The sequence below is a fragment of the Leguminivora glycinivorella genome, chromosome 9 (assembly GCF_023078275.1).
Source record: "Leguminivora glycinivorella isolate SPB_JAAS2020 chromosome 9, LegGlyc_1.1, whole genome shotgun sequence".
Taxonomy (NCBI): Eukaryota; Metazoa; Arthropoda; class Insecta; order Lepidoptera; family Tortricidae; genus Leguminivora; species Leguminivora glycinivorella.
Genome location: NC_062979.1, coordinates 1139772 through 1161353, shown reverse-complemented (window position 1 = coordinate 1161353; position 21582 = coordinate 1139772). Strand labels below are relative to the sequence as shown.

The following is a 21582-nucleotide window of genomic DNA, read 5'->3' as shown; positions in this document are numbered from 1 at the left end:
ATATTTATAGAGATACGCTATGTAAGCTTAGACAGACCATTGTCCCTTTTCGCTGACACCGCCACAACCGCATACGCTTAACTCCGATTACGGGGCGGGGAAATTGGCTCGGCCGAATGTCAAGGCCCTTCGAGCCGTTAGGGCGGGCTCAAACTTAACCCACTTCCAAATAGCTTTGCATCCCTGTCTTCCGCGTGGTAACCGGGAAAGAGGAGCATCGTTACATTGGTTACATAAATCATTTTGTGACAAATGCGATGACTAATGTTCAGTGGGAAACGCATAGGTATAGGTAACTTGCAGATATCAAACAGGAAAAAACAGTTGCCCGACCTTCAAACTAGTAAAAGAGCTCGCCTAGATGCTCATTTGAGATAGCGGCAAGTCGGGTTTAATCGGGTCAGTACGCGCGAGAAAATTAGCACGCAGTATGTGGCGACGATGTAAAACATAATACTAGTTTATATGCTTTAGAGCTAAAGTGTGAACGTGAAGCCTACAATATGTTACAAAAATAGTGGGGATTAGGATTAGATGAAGAGGTTAAGAGGTTATTCAGAGTAAGATCAAGCTATTGAAGTTGGTCATTTTAAAAATCAACATTTTTGACTAGAACCCGGTTAAAATGCTGACTTGGTTTTTAATAAAGTTAAATTACATAATATGGTCTACATAACCTTACTTTCTACATATATTTCAGCAAAATTACTCAAATTTCAGATTATTCCAGAATGGGAGACGCTCTCAAAAATAAAGCTGTGATCGAATCATTACATTTTTTAGTTGTCAGTTAGTTAATTTTGAAAAAAGGGCTTTTTCTCTATGAAAACCATACAAATCTCAGCCATTTTGAAACTCATATAATCCAATTTGAAATACACTTAGCAAGTTATCAGTATAAACGGATTGTCACTCACTTGCGAAACATCAAAGCATGCAGCGGCGCGCATTAAGCGAGTGCAGGCTATTTATACGGCGCATTGTCCACTGTCGAATAGACCACACACGGCGCACAGTCAGCTTCTGTATTACGTTAAACTTATGTGTATACTTAGAAGTAACCTTATTATGTGTTGTCTATGGAAGTGGTTAATTGTATGGAAAAGATAGTAAATTGTCTTTGGTCTGTACATCACCGGTGTCTGATTTCGCTAACTCTCACGATTCCTAAAATATACAATAAAAAGCCTAGAACGTCGTTATCCCGAACTACAACGATGCAAGTTAGGACAAACTACAGAGTTCAAATTACAGAGTTTTATAGAAATAGTGGACAGCCATTGGACTTGCTGACAGACGTCAAATAGTGTGTTAATAGATTTGCCTCGACAAGCACAATCATCTGTCATCACTTTTAAATTTCTCCCACACATTCTTCACATAACAAACACGTTGCATTGTCTATTGACACCGAATGGACCACCCACGATGGAAACACTCTACGTTACAACTGTTACATAACGCGTATTCCTTTTAGTTGAACGATCACGGGGAATCGAGGGCTAGGTCTAACAAGCATGAAGAGACCTTAGGATCTATAATGTGTGTAAGTTGTAAAATGGACGAAATATTTGCAAGTTATAGATATTTAAATGATCCCTGTCTACCTGTTATTAGGCACATATCTCCTAACCCCAACATCATCGGAGACACCAAAACGTCAATGGCTATGCGTCAACGGCCACAGAGACGGACACAGAGAGAAGAGAGCGAAATTGTGACTTGGTGTCGGACGCCAAGACTAATGTCACTACGGGTCTTTGCGCCACAGTAAGTATATGGTTCTATGAATTGTGTGAATTGCATATCTTTTGCATAATACTTACGCGTAAATGACATTTGTGGTGTTTTAATGGCAAATCTAGCTAATATGTACCTAAGTCACCTGATCATTATTAGATTATAACTCAATGTTACTCACACGATGAAACCAAGTAGCAAGTAGCCCAAGACCAGAAGTTGATAATAAGTAGATGCTGTATGAATTATATGAGTAGATGTCGCGCCCTGATAAGTTTTGTTTACGCTCCGATCGGTTTGTTGTGTCATGTGTTGATACTGTTGCTAGTAATATCCAGTCTACTCTGTAGTTTTTTCTTAAATCATAATAGATGACTAATTCGCTAGATAATTAAGATAAAAGAGGAGCTTCACTCCGACACCGGTTTTTCACGCAAACCGCAGCCAAATAACACTACCATCATAATCATAAGAGTGGCGGTTTTAGTTCCAGCCGGCTACCTACTGTGCGTTGTGTTCCTGCCGGTGAGTAAGTTACCAGTACCAGAGTTCAACGAGGTTGCGGAGTGTAAGGATCTAAATATTCTAAATACATCATAATATGTAACAATATTTTCCATGTCAATATTCAGAGACAAAAATGAAAACGAATATATGAAGAATATCATACCCCATCCTCTTAAAGCGCCTGTCTACCCTATTAAATCATAACTCTAGGGATCTTCCAATATTCAGCCCATCTCGTCACACTAGCATATTGCGGCCATTTTTGCGCCCCACATGCTAGCGGTCTGTTTTCCGGTACCGGCGCGACAGTCGCGTCCGGACCAATTTTCTTTAGCTTATGTTTGAACGTTAGTACGGTACGTTCAAAATCGAGTAGGTGACTCGTAAATAACGGCGAAAAATATAGTTTTATTCTCTGTAGTCAGTTAGTGCACTTTCAAAAGCCATATTTATTTTAGGTCTTCATGCAACTTGGAAATATATTGATCGGGATATAAACCGGTTAAAAAAAGCTTGTTCTTAATTTTAGAAAAATCAAAGTTACATTGAGACAAGTGTACATATTCATAGTGTATAGCCTAGGTGCCAATATTTTACTCTCCGTAAATATCAAGTGCAACTGACTCTGTGTAGTACTAATACCGAGGAGTTATAGAGAGTTACGATTAAGAAAAGCTAACGAGTGAACGATCGGCACGTTGGCTAGGTACCCAATTTATTTGTATCTCATCACTACTTTGAAAACATCTCGTATCTCACACTGCTCCTCAAAGTTAAAACGCAGTAAGTCTGTATGATTTCCTTCCATACATACTTACTACATTTTTTTCTCATTAACATGAGATACAAGTTTTTTTCAAAGTAGTGACAGTGACGAACGATCTGTAGATGCCATCTTCAATATTAAGTCATTATGTATCAATAAATGTGACAGAAGGGTAGTACTTTTACTAACCTTATCCGATACTAGCTGTAACACAAACAGACCAAACAAAATTCTTTCTATTTCTGTCTTTGTATTTCTCAACCTTCAGCATAACCGTCTGGCAGAATAATTTGGAGTAGGTATTCAAATAAGTTGCGAATCCTTAAACCCATTTAGAGCGAAACTTCGCAGACGGCTTGGTTTCTCAACGTTACGACACATTATAACTTCATTGTGAATTACGAAAGGAATGGCTGTCTGAGCTTGGCTTCTTATAAATAAAAACAAGATTTAATTTAGGCATGGAAATAGAGTATAATAAATTTCAAAGCGGTCCAGCACAGTTAGCATTCTCGCGCGCGAGTCCATACATCTAGCGCAACTTCATGTACGGACGAGAGTTGTGCTAAACCAGTGCTTAGAATCGTATTTAGGACTCACACGACCCGAGACACTGGTGGCCTAGCGACATGACATGAGCATGCAAATTTCAATACGAAGACCGCGGGTATAATCTATCTCTTACCAATTTTCGGTTCTGTAGGTACTAAACATCATTTGATATTTGCTAATCGGTTTTCAGTGAAGGAGAAAATTGTGAGAAAACCGGAGTCATGCCAATAATGCTAGTTTCCGATCTGGGTTGGAAGGTGTCGAATAAGATGGCAACCGCATCAGTGAAACCTAATGCCGCGCGAGGAAAGTACTGACGAGTACCTAAGTCCTCCTTACGGGCTCATTATGTACCTACTTCCTACTTCTTAACTGCTATACCTATAGCTTAAGAACGTGCAGAAACGTTAAATTATACAATTAAATAAGTACGCAACGTAAATATGTACATGTTCGTTAACAAGAATATTTTATATTATTTCCTCTAACTATTGAAGCATTTGAGCGTATCGATTGTGACATTCCGACCGCAGTTTCCCATATTTATAAATTAAATTAACCCATTCTATAATATCTAAAGAATATAATATCGTCCATACTGTTAACTAGTAATCCTTGAACTATATTGCAATGAAATAAAGTCCATTTATGATGGGTTAAAACTTGCCCACTTTATAGTTGCATAAGACATTTTAGAATTGGGCAGTTTATTATGCTGTCAGCAATTTTCCGAGTCGACACTCAAGCACTATACAGTCAGGTGCAATAATATTTTGCACTACAAAAATAAAACGGATTTTAAAATATTTTGCTTCAAAAACTTATTGTGCAAGAGATTATTGATTGTGTAAAATAAACTGCAATGTCACAATTCCGTTTTCTTTCAACCCCTTATTGCCAAGAGTGTACTGAAACATGAGTAGTTTTATGTGACCTGCTTACCCCTTTATAGGATACAGGCGTGATTGTGTGTATGTATGTTAATGAAATAAACTGTAGGTGCGAAAAGTCCAAATAATAATGGAGATATTTTAGTTGTGATTATAATTTTTAAAGATACAGCAACGACTAAAGGAATATTTTGCAGATAATTTTTTGAATCCCACTCTCATTTTGGAGTACTGTAAAATAATTAATATTTTTTAGACGTAGAGCCTTAAGATTAGACTTAGCGGTTAATAATGTGGCCTTTAATACAAAGACAATAAAGTCATTTTGAAATCATTTTAGTACTGTTACACAAGAATGTACATATGAACAGGTGCTTAAGAGGGCTTTCGTGTGAAAAACATTGAAATCGCAACCGAGCGCTTGATCATACCGTGTGTGGTATTAAATTAAAGGGCTTTGCGAGTAGTTTACAAATATATATCACATTATAGGACTTTTTCTACTTGGTCTAACAAAATATGAGAAAATGTCCAAAAGTGGTAATAATTGTACCAGTGAAGGCTCGTTTTCAAAAAATTGCCAAAAATAAATAATAGCAATTTATAATCACTAAGGCATAACAGCAATTTATGTAAACGTTGCAGATTCATTAAATACAAAAATTATTTCGATGTGATGTAGATTTTCAAAGAAATTGTCACTTAATTTTAGGTAATTTCTGAAAAAATTGATTTCGTCTTAGCCTCGTTTACTCTTTTTTAAAACCTTATGATAAAAATGTAATCTGAGAAGTTTGTAGTACAGGGTACACGAATTATAAATTTACCTGTTTTAGTAATCAAAATTGTCCAAATTTTACAAATAAGATCGACTAATTCAGCTCTATACGCGAGTTTTTCTAAACGTGCTTTAGAGAAAAATTCATAATTAATTTAGTGACTTGGTTTTCAAAAATCCAGTCTTATAAAAATCAAGATAATAAGATGCTCTAACTGAAATTTGAATCAAATAAATCTATTGGATAACGGAAAGTGTAGTATTTCACCGACTAAAACGATCAATTTTACATTATTTTGATGTTTTTTTTGAAAGCAGCCTTAAAGACAGCCGACGCCTGAAAGACGTTTTCTTGTCGTTGTCCAACTCATCAGTCTCATCAGAAGGGTTATAGACTCTCTTCAAAATAATAACTTGACAATGTGAAGTAGACAATGACACTTCAAGCTTTCAAAAGAATCCGGTGCTGTCCTACAGTTTACGCATAGAAGTCTTTAATTCACACAAACTATAATTTGGCAATATTTGCCAGTGAGCCAATGAGAATCATACTTTAAGTCCAAACAAGTTGTTCCGTGAAAAAATAGATAATCTGACAAATAGAGTTGATTCATACCGTTCAAAATGTCGATCCTAAATGTGTCGCTTAACTTTAAAACTGGGTAAATCCATTCTGCTATAAGGTTGATTATCTTTCAGATCATATAATATTTTTTTATATATTCAACCTTAAAGCAGAATGGATTTACCCAGGTTTGAAGTTAAGCGACACAAATATCCTAATGCAGTGAGCAAATCCGACGCTAAACTGACTCGCATTGATTACGGGTCTCGGGCGAACCTTAAAAACCCTTTTCAATCTGTCGGGAGTTTGAAGACAACGATAATCGCGGGTTCTCGCCAGTTCTTCCAAGTAGGGTCTGCTCGTAGTGAATATGGAAAAGTAAGACAGTTTGAGCCCATATGCCCCTAGTATAAATGTGAAGCTGAGTCTTCTGCACAAACGATTTCAGCTTATGTATATAAGCAAAGATGTGATAAATTGGAGCATGCATAGACCTTATGCATACTCCAATTTATCACATCTTTGCTAAATATATACATATTAATAAATCTTACATACAAGCATACGTAAACTCACACCTGTATTCCCAAAAGGGGTACGGGCAGAGCACATCAAAAAATAAAACCGTGATATTTCATTAACAGGTAAAAGCCCATCGCCCCCAGGCGGCCCCCACCATAATCAAACCCATACCCCACGGGAGGGAAGAAGTGGTGAAATTTTTAAGCCGTTACCACACGGGCAAGTGTTAACGTGATGCTTGCACACTATCTCGGCTCAATACGAAGTTGTTGAAGACTTTCTGTGTAACCTACTTACATAGTTTGACTAGGGCAGGCTGTTTCGTAACGGGAAGATCTCGGCTGCAGATTATGTCTTTTGGACACCACAGCAAAAACTATTCATGCCAAGCGTGAGAGGGTTATTTCCTTTAAATTAAAGTATGACAAGCAGGTACTATGGCTACTGTGGGAAACGGGGTAAGATTTCCCGATAGCTTGGGAAAGTTGCACATGTCATCTAGTCGGTCGTGCTGTGTATTTTAATAGTGGCCAACTAGATACAGTATAACGATAGCGATATAACGTCTTCCGCGCAGTGTGAGCTTTATCATATTAGCGTCTCCCAAGCGTCAGCGTCTAGGCACACCTCGGTCAATGACGATCAAATATATGAAAGAGGCGCGTTCCTACGCACACAGTCTAAGCTCGTGTAGGTGAACGCGTACCATGCTTGAGATGTACCATGATAAGTCAGATAAGACAGGACGAGTGGTCGCGTTTTTGACAGGCGGTAACTGTGAGGTAAACGAGGACCATACTGTAATGTACAGTCAACCAATTGGAACCCTAGGCCACTGTAGAACTATGTCACAATGACGTTATAAATCAGATTGTAATAAATCTCACACTGCTTGTCATTTTAACATGGTTGTATAGTGGCCTAGGGTTCCAATTGTTTGACTGTACGATGGTACTCTTTATTATAGGTAGGTACTGTGGACTAGGCAACTCAGCGACTTGTGCGCACTTTTTCACTAGGCCATTTTCTATTGCGTTGACCGGAACAACCTCATAATAATATACTTAACACGTTAGTATTCTTTTCCCTAACATGTGATGGCATTTGAATTCCCAACATTAGTTAGGACCTTGTCTCAACGATGAATAAGAAAGTCATTATCATTAAAGATTTTCTACTATATACTCGCTGTAATTGCAGACAACAGCCGCCGCGACTCCGATTTTGCGCAATTCCAACCTCTGCTCTTCGTGCGCGCCCGGTCCGTATAAGGCGTTTCACACGCTGAATAAGGTGTTTCAGCGAGGCATACAACAGGACGAATGCAGTGTGACATCCGCCTTACCTCAACATATTCCCATGGTAGACAAATCCGTTATCTACAATGCTATTGGCCCGTCGCCAGTACTGAACAATATAAACACTGCTGAGAAGCCCGTAATGTCCAATTTTGCTGACTCTACGGGCGCATTCCTTATTGTGTATGAGCTGATGTGTATGCTGATTTCACACGGTAAAGATGAGCTATTATCGCCGACTACACTTTCTTTAGAATTAATTCTAAATATATAGCAAGCTAATATGAAGTTGTGCTAACTGTTTCCATTCTGGTAGGGAGAGTTATTGGGGTATCTTAACACTGACAATTCCGGGCCTATATTTTTGGTTTGTCCAGTAACATTGTTACTCAGCGTCAATATTTCCTTGTTGAACAGGCAATGAACGGCGAAGTGTCAATGTCGGGCGACAAATTCTCACTGTTGTGAAATAGGCCACAGGAATATTCACAATTAGTTGAGTTACACTTGTATAAAAAGTTTATCAGTAATTTCGAAGTTGAGATGTCAATAATACCTAACAAGCGTACTTTACGCGCGTTTTAGGCGCAACTATGGGAACAAATCAAATTATTTTTAACAAATACATATTTTGATTTGTGTTTTTGAAGTAGTTACACTACTATATACAGAGTGGGGCCTGTAACAAAGGCGAAAAATTGAACTGTAGGCTATTCTCCTTATACTGATCAACATTTGTTCAGTGACTTTTAAAAATTAAGAAGTCTTTAAATTTTTAATTTTTCATACAAAATAAATATTCAATTCAATGTACGCCATTATTGTTGTCATTGACGTTGTCTGTCGCACTTTAGACTTAACAGAATTTGCAATACATTACCTCTTAGAAAAAACTTTCAAGGCTGATAAAAATCAAAATACAAGTTATTTTTAAAAGTCGCCGAACAAATGTTGATCAGTATAAGGAGAATAGCCTACAGTTCAATTTTTCGCCTTTGTTACAGGCCCCACTCTGTATAAATTAAAAATCGAAATAAGATGTCATATGTTAAAGAAAAAATGACGAGCACCACCAGTGGTGGCGAGGTGGCCTAGGGGTTCATGGCGTTCAGAAATCACAAACCAATTTTGTTTCATTGGTCGATCGATTAGTAAAATAAATTCGCATGTGAGCTCTCGCATCCAGGTCCTTGGTAGACCATAGGTCCTATAGGGTTTCCATAAGTGTAAGCCAGCGTTCCCACTTAAGCGTCGCGTGTCTCGGGGCGCGCAACGGACGTCCGCGCCACGCCACCTGAGTGTAATTCAAAAAACGTCTCCTCAGTACATTTTGTATAGGAAGGACGTAAGACGCGCCGCCATGGTACAGTCCTCTTTCGAAAGTCACTTCCTCTTAACTTCCCTTTAGTTGAAGCCGTTCTAAATGAAAAGTTCCGATTCTTTTGATACCGCACGCTACAGTATTACATCAGTAATGTAACAACGTAATCCAGGGATAACACACGTCAGCTGTTAATAAAGCTTGTGATAAGAGATACAAGCCGATAACAGCGTTACCCTAATGGCTCTTCATTGACCTCAAAATGATAATGCAACCTTCAGCTATTGATAACTGCTAAAATTGAGGGGTTATCGATAACCTACGTAACATGAATTTCACGTTTCTTGGCCCCTCCCTCCTTAATACACCTGTCGGACAAGCACGCGTAATATTAGCCTATCGCGTAGGTGCGTCTCTCTCGCACTTACAGAAAGTGCCAAAAGAACGCACCGAAATGGCATATTACGCGACCATGCTTGCCCGCTTGGTCACATTGAGCAACCCCAACCCCCCTGATGTGATGATAATGTTTTCAGTAAAATTAGCAATTCTACTGTTGTTGTTTTTTATTCAAAACCAATTAGAAATATCGTGATATGTCATAGCGAAAACTAGGTTTTATGCTGTACAGTAAAAAACATGCCTATGTGGCTTGAGATATACATAGTTTTACTTTACATGTTAAAAAATATTTTCATAACTGAAGCTGACAGGAACAACATTTGCATTAATAAATAAACCAATTTAGTTACACACCTTAGTGATTTGAGCAATAATTAGCAAGGAAGTGGCTGCCTAATTAAAATCACATTAAGTCTATGAAAGGGAACCTTGATGAGACTAGCTCCTTCCAGTGTGTGTAAAAGCAGATACATATCTCTATGCAAGTAATATACTCTAGGTATAGTATACTACATTACATTACAATGTTACTATCTGGAAGACTGACCTTTACTTGAACAACATATGAAAACTTAATATTATGTGCTTTTTTTCTACAAATAAGACATATCTGGATCAATCGCCTCTGAAAACCCTCATGCAGTCAATTTTATTGTAAATATTAGATCTGTTTCCCGAAATATATATTAATATAGAGTCACTTGTATAAAGATACAGAAACAGTGTTAATATCAACATCGACACCTCTAGCGGCCCAGACATCAAAACATACATAAATAAACTTTTCAAACAGTTGTTTTAATTACTTCTTTTAAAAAATAATTTTAAGAACAATACTAAATAAAACTATTTTTTAAATTGCGTACATACATTTAAAATCCCCTACATATACATATTTGTAAATAAGTTTTGCTATCAAATATTTTATTAAAATTGTATAAATATGCGAACAATGCAACCTAGCACATAGTGCAAGGAATGTGATTGACCTACTCAGTAAATGAGCTCAATTCAATGACAGTGCATCACTTATGTCATACATTCACAACTAGCAACACAATTTCAAAATAAACCTTAACATGTTGCAATAGGGCTCACAAATAGTGAACAATATGGATGGTATATTCTCATGCTAATGCATTGAGCAGTGGCAGTCTTTAATGCATTGTATTAAGGTTTATAACAGGTCAATTTTGTAGATGGTGTGGGTGTTTCACATGACTATTAAACTGATGTAATTGTGTTAGGTGTTTAATGATTATACCTTCACAGTTAATCTACAGGCAATAGACTTTTTTATATTTCAAAGTAAAAATGTTTAACAGCAATTATCATGCATAGCATAATACTGGGATTATTGCTCCAAATACATTATGAACATTACCTATACAGATTAAAGTTTTTACTTTTTTTTAGCATATTTTACTGTTACCAAACTACAAAAAAAAATAGTTAGGCTTGTAGAGCAAAGTTCTAAATAAATATTGCAAAAAGATAACTAAAAATTTCCTGAAGATTATTATTTTATTATCATACACAGACAAGAGATAATTATAAAACATACTCAGGTAAAAGTTTGTACATTGTTTTACTTTAGCATTAAAGTCTTTACTCATCATGAAACAATGGTGTTCTAGACAATGTCATACTTATCTCTTATCACCATCAATGCAGTCATCATCTACACTACAAACTACAACTTTACTAAAGATAAGATAGACAATATAGATATTGTAGAATCACCCACATGCTCTATTTTCATAAGTCCATTAATGTTGTTATTGGTTAGTATTTTTCAACTTTGATATGTTTTGTGACACTTGTATTTTTTTAATGACAGTCATGACACATCTATTCAATAATAATTTATATTTTGACATAATAGTACATTACAATACAAGTGCGGGATAAAGGAAGTTCGAAACCAGTGGTAATAAATTAATAAAAAAAAAAAACACAACCCAAAGAAGTGTATTAACTCGACATGAGTTACGAAGTTCCTTTTCGCATGTGTATCATACCAAGTTTTTCAGTACAGATGGACCAGAAGTTTCGACCTGACAAAAAATTACCCACTACTGGCACTAGTGCAATAAAAAATAACCATCTGTACTGAAACATAATAAATTCAGTATCTATTAAATAGATTCCCTCATAAACAATAGATAAATATTATTGGAACATTGTAGAATCACCCACATGGTCTAGTTTCATGAACCCATTAATGTTATGTAATTGGTAGTGAACTTGTTCATCAATAACATGTTATGCATTATGTAACTCATTGATTAATACTTACAATTGCTTGTTCCATGTGTTGTTGGTAAATAGTGAGGAATGTTTATTTAAAAAAGTAGTACAGTCACCGGCATAAATAAGTGATGATTTCTGTACCTTGTCGCTTTTAATAGTTTGACAACTTAGCATGACATTTCAAACAAGATGTTAATGTGACAAGGTACAGAAATCATCACTTATTTATGCCGGTGGCTGTACTATCAATTGAAAATGTTGTAATATATAGTATTTCTCTGTCAAGTCAGGAAGATCGACTGGTAGTTTGTCTTGAGTCATACTTAGAATTCTTAGAACCCACCTATTTTTGGAAACACATTCACTGCATTTAGAAAAAGAACCAAAAATTGGTCTACACAGATCCAGGCAAAATCTAAATCTGAGAACTAAGTGCTAAAAAAAAACAAACATAATATAAACAGGGAGTTAGTTTTTGACATGCAAGATAAAAAACAGAAACCCATATTTATTCAAACTATACCTACACACAGTGAATTTGAAAAGCAAAGTTTTGTGCTTTTCGAATAGTTGGCACGACCTCTTCACTAGGCAATACCTGTCTCGTCTTGTAGGAAATCAAAATTAAAACCGAGATACAATTACAGGAGCAGATTGTTAACAGAAATATAATAAATTTAGATACTTAGTACTTCATCTTAAATGACTTTAATTATAGATAGTTTGTTGTCATTTGGTCATTTACAAAGTTTCAAGCAATCAACTACTGCCACACAAAACAGAACCGCTACCTAAAAACACTAGATTACATTTGAAGTTTACTGTTAGTAATTGTCTGTGCATAATGAGCTTCAGAAAAACCTGAAGGCCATGATAAAAGAACTAGGTTAAGGTGCCTAACTAGTTAGGCAACAAATGCAATATTGTAATAATGAGTAACATAATCCTAGATGTTAGAGACACTACACTATTTTTAGTTTATGATGTTTCACTGTTTAAGAAACCTGTTCAGAAATTGGTATTTTAAAACACCTAATAAATGATTATTTAATAATTATAGGCACCTAATGCACTGTTAAATATAATTAAAATGTACTAAACCTTGAAGATAGGTGACCAAAGCAGAGCAAAGAAGTCACAGCAATAATCAAAAGTAAATATAAACAAAATCAAGGTGTCTCTCACTATGTCATTAATTCAACTAACCATATATATTTTTAGGTTATGCTGAATTGCAATTCTTTTCTTAACACCTAAAGCCTTTATGCTGCATAAACAAAGTATGTATTAGATAACAGGCTCCAAAAAGCCGACATCGGCGAAAATATATGTGTTACGAGAACAGTGTCACTGACCTGAGGCAAGTTCGCAGCGATCTGCCGATGCAACGAGTCCCGCTCCTTTTCCACCTCCTTCAGGCGCAGCTCCGAGTCTCCGAGCCGCTCCTGAGTCTCCCGGAGACTCTCCACCAACTTATCTCTCTCGTCGAGCATCGACACCATAAGTTGCTCGAAATTCGCATCTTCGCCAGAAAACTGCGAACTCCTCTGGCTGATACTGTCTTCAGATATAGTGGGCATCACGTCGCACATCATATTCCACATTTTAATTTACCATCAAACCAGAATAAATCGCGTACACGACACACCGAATAACACAATTCGATCACCGTTTTACAGATGTCCCGGCACAAACGTTACCTAAACCTAGCGCACGATACGCGAGGACGTAGTTTCACATTGTCAGAATATTCGTACAAGATTTTAGTCAAGAATTCGCGAGACATTCTAGTTCAATATTTAGAATGACACACCTAGAAATTACACTCCTACAATCCCGTACTATCACGGCTCAAACGGCCTGTCTGCCATCTTGGATTGGAACGTCAATCACATCACAGACTAGATATTTATGTAGAAGTGTCATCTCAAACCAATGATAAGGATAATGTGTATTTACTTTATAGCTTACGTAGTGGATATGTGAGCTGTAGACTGATGGGTGACATGCGGGTGCATCCGGTCATTAGTCCTAAATGTTAAGATTTATGATAAAATCATACACTGAACATTTACGTGACGTGAACATAATTGATCAGGTGCTCGGAGGAAATACACTGAAGTACTGGAGAAGCCTTCATGTCGCACAAATCACACAATTAATGATACGCAAATAATTATAACGAGTTAACTTTGACCAGCACGTTTTTTACTATTCGGGGATTAGTAATTGAAGTAATCTTTTTTTTTTAATTCTGCGATCAACATAGTATCATAATTATATTATTAAAATTAGGATACATTAAATTAATTAAATTAAAATACACTAGAGCTAATTTATAATTATATTACTTAATTATCTTTATTAAATTTACAATAGTCCAGAGGACTTTGCTACCAGCATGTAAATCATGTGACAATGGGTCAGATACTGGCTACCCTGGCCTCTGCGAACATCCCCTAAGCACTACAAAAACGAGGTAGTCCCATCAACACCCTAAAGGCGTTGATATACTAGATAGGAAGAGGGTTGTATTGTTACATGCTCACAGACTAACAGTGTAAAAGGTAGTGCAAAATGCTCTAAAAAGAGTCTTTTTAACTTCAATGGAGCAACTAACAAATCTGCGGGCCACCATATTCGCTCTAACCACAGAATACATATTAGTACAAGTCTCTAACACACAACGCTCTCCGTCCGTTTTTGATTTGAACTATCATGGTTTTCCGCAAAGCAAAGCTTGATATACTCATCGATTACTAACTTATAAAGTTATTCTTAAGGTTTTCTTACACTTATAAATGTATTAATAAATAATGTACGAAACGTTTATATTTTATAAAAGGTCGATATACCTATATTGCGGTATATGACGTCTCTACTGATTCTGCTCTAAGGAGAAAAGTAAATTATAATGGCTCTGCTCAGACAAAAATCGCAATGCTTAACTTTTCATACTACTTTCAGTATAATACAGTTACGTGGAGTGAAAAGGTCATAACCACATTTATTTTACTTTTAAATGTTTGTATTATACAACTAGGGAACAAATCAAATTATTTTATTGAATATTTTTTTTATTTGTTCTTTTTCAAGTAATCACACTACTATATATCAATTATGCCAAACGCCAGCCCAACCCAAGTCCAAGTGGCGGGCGGGTGTTAATGACGTTAGCCGCGTAAGCTGCATCCTGGCCGTTTTTTCATTCGTGTATGATATGTATTTCAATTTATTATTTCGATTATAATTATTTTGTTTGTCAGATACTGTTAAATGGCAGAAAATTCGGTTGTTTTATACATTTTTTTTTCGGCAGTAGCCTATTCATTGTGATGATTTTTATTATGTATAATAATAATAATAATAATAAGGAAATCACCATTATGCCACTTCTGATAACTTTTTCCACTCTTTGAAAAAGTCACCGGCTAGCGTCTGCAGAGGGCGCTTCAAGATCTACATTATTGCTGTTTACAAAGGTTGTTATAAAATATAATCAAGAAAGAAGGATCATCAATATATTTAATTGCGCGCTTCATGCAAGTTTAAGCAAAGATAGTGTTATCATAAAATGTTAAAAATGTTTCGAATAATTGAGTTAGCAGCAGCGTGAGTATGAGTAACCAATATTGATAAGTTTTATAATTTTGTGGGCGGGTAAGCATTCCACTAATCGATAAGAATGTCAATGTCAAAATATTCAAATGTCAAAATTGTCAAATAGGAAAATGGAGCAGCGTTGAGCTAAGTTATTCGTTTATTTTCTTCCTTTATCTTAAATACATAGCCCAACCTAACCATATAAATAGCAATAGATAGGTTCCACCCATTCCTAATTTAACAGTACAATGTTACTGTAGATTATTAGAATTGGTGGATTCATAGGAAAACTGATTGTTTATACCTAAAAAAAGAAAACAACCTATCGAATCAATGCCGAAGAAAAAAGGAGACTGGAAATGTTCAAATTCAGGTAGGCACATAATATTTGATGTGTTATGTTACCTAGAAATATTAGCTAATCTTATATTATATTAGAACTTATAATTCGTTGTAAGGATAAGCTAAGTTGTTGCTAAGTTTTCTCAGAATTATGAAATGTGTTGAATACCTATAATATTGGGTACTAAATTAACTGCTAATAGGTATACTGTTAATTTTTTTGAAATAAAACCAATGTTTTACTAGTAAACAATTATTAGAAACAAACTGCCAAGGTATATTTTGGTCTTTTATGTTTCAGATTTTACGTTAAAAGACTCCGCAGACGCGCCAAAACCTATCAGACGTCTAAAAAAGCTCAAATAACGGATAGCGGTGAAGTATCATGGGAGGACATGGCAGACTATGACCTGGTCGAAGAGATAGACGCAGAAGGCTACAAAAGGTACATATACAAGAAAAAGAGCAATGCAAAACTAGAAGCTGACATTGACAAGCGGCCAGGTATAATTTACCCTGAAATAATATTTTATCTCATATCTGCATATATTAAACCGGAGCAAATAGGCACCTTTGCTGCTATAAACAAAGCTTCATATGCCTGTACGCAACGGGAATCATTCTGGCGTAATCTTTACAAGCGTTACTGCCAGGGCCACCCACGGTTACCGCCAAGATTGAGGATTGAGAATAGCTTTAAAGTTTACGGTTTGAAGCAGAGAGTCATTCGGGCTTTGCACCATACATACAGTGTGTTTGTGCATAAGATCGAGCTTGATGCGATACAGGATAGTCGGCCGCACCGTTTGGTGAAACGCCGCTGTATAAATGTGTGGTACAATAAAGGACCAATATACTGGCTGGTGTACTTCAAGTTTAAGAAGGTGCCGCTGGAACGGCCTCAGAGCGAGAACGGGAACATGCTGGATGAGCTGGGCAGGATTGACGCTAACCCAGATGAGGATTGTCAAGTGTTGCAGGTATGAATTGTATTATTCTTTCTCTCTAAAATTTTAGCTTATTTGCATTTTATTTTAAAATGTTGTAATATTTGTTTTAACCATGATAATGGCTGGGTGGTTCTGTTGTTGTTTTGTATGAATTACATAACGCCATATTTGAGCATTTCTTTTTTTTTTGGCAATAATTTTTTTTTATTGTTTTAGGGAATTTTAGGTCAATTGTACTCAGAATCACGAGTACTTTCAATCTCACTGGGAGACAAAAAGTGTCCCAGAATTTCCATACATTTTTTTTTACTTTCCTCTTTTGTTTCCCCATACAACATGTACGGAAAATGGTAACAAAATGAGAAAAAATCGTATGGGACAATTTTTTTAACTACTAGGATTGAAAAGGCTAGTAATTCTGAGTAGAAATAGTAGAAATAGCTAAAATAATTTTCAAAAATATCACACTTCATAAATGTGGCAAAAAAAAAATGCTCATTTTATTTACAAACTTTATTATATGTACCTATCTATTGATACTCCAGACTCCTATTATATAGTTATTTTTACATCAAAAGAACATTTTTACAACACTACTAATATTTTATACTAATAAATAATATTATTATGTTAAAAACTGCTAATTTGTATAAGTTATAAACTTATAATATTATATACCTTCAAAAATATTTTTTCTGGTTTCTTATTCTTACATAATTTCATTTAAGTTGCATCATCAAATTAACACATCCAAGATAAGTGCTTTCATTTTATTTTATCTTTCATGGCTTTAGCTTTTTAACTTTGAAAATAGCTTTTACCATGAAAAATTGTTGAAATATTTAAAGGAGATTATTAAAAAAAATGCAAATAAATATTTAGATAAACGGATGTACTCACGAAAGTTTAACATCTCTAAAATACTAATAGTTAAATATTATTAGCAAACTCACTTTTTAAGGCCCTTAAATATTTCAACAACTCTTGAGTAAGCTCTTTTTGATAACATTTTACCTATATTTCGAATTTCAGGTGACCTGCACAAGTTTCCACGAAGTCCCACCACTCCTCGGCATGACACTGAGCTCAGTCTCCGTAGTACTGTCTCCAGGGTTCCGCCACCACCGTCTCAGCCTCGGCTTCAGCACCAGCGCTCACAACATCTCCCGGAACCTCGTACCAGAGCAATCCGTTGTCATAGACACCGTTGTGACTATCTTCGTGTTCGACTGGTGGCACCCGAAGTACCCACATTTTGATAATACTTTGCCTCCAAGGGTGAAAGATGAGGAGAGCATGCCGGTGTTGAAGAAGGAGTTCTTTAATATGAGTTTAGCGGATTGATTGAGGTCCGTTGGTGATATGTGCCGTAAGTTTCTTGTTTTGTTCGCTCCTTTTAGCGCTAAAACGCGCGCAGCTACAGCCCAATCTTAAACTGTCTCTGGTTTTGATCTACGAGATTTTGCTTTAGGGAATTAAAAAAAAAGGTTTGTAAAGTGAGACCAATCTAAGTTGGCAGCAATTTTTAGCGTTAGTGAACTTCGTGATTGTATAGAACGTTGGTGTATAAAATAACCACGTGGTCTATAAAAATTACTGCAATCTAAGCTTGGTTTGACTATAACACACTTACCAGGTCAATCCTTTATGAGTTTTTTTGGGTCAAAGGTTTTTCTTGTGTATTAAGATTTAAAACTGTATGTTGTATTTTTTATACCACGTCGGTGGCAAACAGGTATACGGTCCGCTGATGAAGCGATCACCGTAATCTATGGACGCCTGCAACTCAAGGGGTGTCACATGCGCGTTGCCGACCCATTAGAAACTTGTACACTCCTTTTTTGAAGAACCCCATACTGTAGTTTATCGGAAAATTCGGAAATACCTCGGCATTTCCTCTCAGGCTCATTCCACAGCCGGAGCGTCCGCGGGAGGAAATTCCTTTGAAACTACACGGTGCGCACGGTTGTATGGACGAAAATGATTATATTATTTGGCAGTATCACCAATTTTACCTACTCTTTATTGTGATATATTATCTATAGATAGATATATTATTTTTAGATGAAATATTGGAGGTTTTCTTAGCCTCCGCTAAGTTGGTTCATATTATTCACTTTAAATACTAGTAAAGAAAAAAACGCTATCCGAATTTAGTCTTTCTCAGATTGATGTACATTTCGTTTCATTTATCGCTTGCTCAATTACATTGAAATAAAATTCGTTTTACAAAATAAATATTAAAGGTGATTAAAGTTATCGATTTTTTACTTCTTTTCGCACGGTATATTTTTGTTACATATGCTAAAACTATACAGATAAAATGTGGTTAATTTGTAAAGCTCAAAATTTTGGTCGAGAACGGGTAGCACTTTCATCGGGAAGCATAAGGAGTGGCCAACTGGCCATACTGTACGATAGTTGTCAACAGACTTTTATCGTTTAGGTTCTACAGTACCACAATATGTATACCTAATTACATATTGTGCTACTGTAGAACCTAAACGATAAAAGTCTGTTTGGATTCACTTGGGCCATTTTTTTTAATGTTGTCCACCCTTTTTTTTTTGGATTTGGAATTTTTTATGTGGTTCCACTCAGAATCGCGCGCGAGCTCTTTCAATCCTAATAGGAGAAAAAGGTGTCCCAAGGGTTTTTTCCCTTTCCGTTACCATTTTTTCATACATTTTGTATGGCGGTAACGGAATGGAAGGTTTGAAAAATGTCTTGGGACATTTTTTTTCTCCTATCAGGATCGAAAGACCTCGCGATTCTGAGTATGAATCGCGTAAAAAATTCCCATGTTACAAAAAAAGTGGGGTGAACAACTTTGAAAAAAATTACCCACTTGTGATTTTAATTCTTATTGCTAAAGCTTACGTCCTAAATTACTGTGCCTAAAATGTATTTGAGTCACTTTCGTACTGATATGAGTTGACAATATTATTCTTATGAAATCAAGTAATTAAATAAATTAGTAAATGTATAGGTGTACCCCAAGCCTATTCAGATGTTAAATTTATAACAGCCGGGTCCACACAGAACGAGGCGCGTCGCGAGGCAATGTGCTCGCGCGGCAATCGTGCTATGCAGACGTTCCTCGGCCGACGCACGTACGAGCAAAATGCACAAGTAAAATTTCGGCCAAGGCACATCTAACTACATACGTATGTAAGGCCTGGCCAGAAATATATGACTATTGTTAGACGGGCGCTTTTATTCTATATGCACTGAGAGAAAAAACAACCAATTTTCATGTTCGTTCAACAAGTTTTTTGGTTAAAATAGCGCCTACGTGCTCTTTGGTTCAAACAACAAGTTAGATTTTGTTAAGTGTAACTAGTACATTCTACAAGTTTCATTTTATTTGAATCAACAAGTCGATTTTATAAAAGCAACATGACTCATATTGTTTTAAACATATGTTTGGCTGATTCAATCAAATATCTTTTAACAAGTTTGACCTTGTTGTTCGAACAAATTCGATTTGTATCATCAAATTTGTGATTTATTCCGTTTACTAAAATACTTTTGTGTCAACGGATAAACCCGCAACAAGTCGAACTTGTTAAATTCACAATGCAAATTTCTCTTAGTGTGGGGTGACAGTCCAGTTTAGTATGAAGAAAATAGTTGCAATGAAGTTCCGCAACATGGCTCGTAGTCATATTTTTCTGGTCAGGCTTTAGCACGTTTGCCGCGCGAAAAAATGCCTCGTGACTTTATTACTTACCTCGCTCTTTGTGAACCTGGCTGAAGTTTTGATATGATTTCACTGAAATATCGTGTCAAAACCATGAACGTGTTAAATCAAATATTTGAACTAAATAGAACGTGTAATACTAATAAATGTGGTATTAGAATCCCCATTTCCCGTACTTCTGTAGGTACCTGCCTGTAATGACCATTTTAGACCATAAGTATATCAATTGTCAATGTACTAGAAAGATAGATGAAAGACCTTCATATTAAAATGAAACTTTACATAGGTACTTGTAGAATGTGCAAGTTATCAAAATTCCAAAAAGTCTCTGACATTTTACAGGAAATAAAGGAAATTTACATCCATAGTCCATACTAATATTATAAATGGGAAAATGTGCATGTCTGTTTGTCCGTCTTTCACGGCAAAACGGAGCGACGAATTGACGTGATTTTTTAAGTGGAGATAGTTGAAGGGTCGGAGAGTGACATAGACTACTTTTTGCCTCTTTTTAACCCCCCACTTCCCTAAAATAGGGGGGGGGGGGTGGACGTTTGTATGGAGCATCTCGCAATTTTCGAATTTAACGCGAGCGAAGCCGTGGGCAAAAGCTAGTTTCTAATATTCCCTTCGATGGAATCAGGCGTTACTTTGCGGAAATCCATGTTAATCGTAAACTAGAACTTTCCTTTGCTAATCCGCGAATAGATAACGTGCAAGTCAATCAGTGCTAACCTGTTATAATTACTTGCGTATTTTTACATGCAATTAATTCCTGAGGATGCCTCGTAGAGAGGCGAAACACGTGTCGAGTTTTGTATTTTTGGTGGTGGGTTGTTATATTTATTTGCGTATTTATTTTTATTTTTGCGGTGGGAGGGTGGGAAAATTAATTGCATGTAAAAATACGCAAAAAATTATAACAGGTTAGCACTGATTGACTTGCACGTTATCTATTCGCGGATTAGCAAAGGAAAGTTCTAGTTTACGATTAATATTCCCTTGCAAAAATAAGAAGTTCTCGTAACTTTTCCATGTGGAAATTTTGCAATTGTAGATCTCTTCGACGGCCCATTGGACACTTCACGCAAGACTTGCCTAATCAGAATAAAAGTAGTTTTGCCAAAAATAATAAATATATTATTTTTATGCCATTTTCTAGAATTAAGGTAAAACCTTGAGCTTAAACCTGTCTTTTTGTCCTTGTTACGGCATTTGTAAAACAGAAAAAATCGTGCTTAATATTTGACAGCCGACGTAGATGGCGTTGGTAGAATTCGTTTATTATGCGATATGTCACTCAGTGGGCTATCTCACCACAGTGACACTTGACACTGACAATGTAGTTCTAGGTTGATAAGTACCATTGTTACTCAGCGTCAATACTTTC

At 36.1% G+C, this 21582-nt stretch overlaps 2 protein-coding genes across 2 annotated transcripts in view; one reads left to right on the top strand and one right to left on the bottom strand.

The window, feature by feature from the left end:
* Positions 1-13454, bottom strand: part of LOC125229794 (liprin-alpha-1-like) — a 237325-nt gene extending 223871 nt beyond the window's left edge. The window contains 1 exon segment of the mRNA XM_048134736.1: positions 12950-13454. Coding sequence (XP_047990693.1) covers positions 12950-13198 — 249 coding nt within the window. The 5' untranslated portion in view covers positions 13199-13454.
* Positions 13455-15336: 1882 nt separating this feature from the next.
* LOC125229468 (putative transmembrane protein 183BP) lies at positions 15337-18154 on the top strand. Its single transcript, XM_048134315.1, has 3 exons — positions 15337-15570; positions 15841-16519; positions 17522-18154. The coding sequence occupies exons 1-3, from the start codon at positions 15557-15559 to the stop codon at positions 17831-17833; spliced, it is 1005 nt and encodes a 334-aa protein (XP_047990272.1). The 5' UTR covers positions 15337-15556; the 3' UTR covers positions 17834-18154.
* The last annotated feature ends 3428 nt before the right edge of the window (positions 18155-21582 follow it).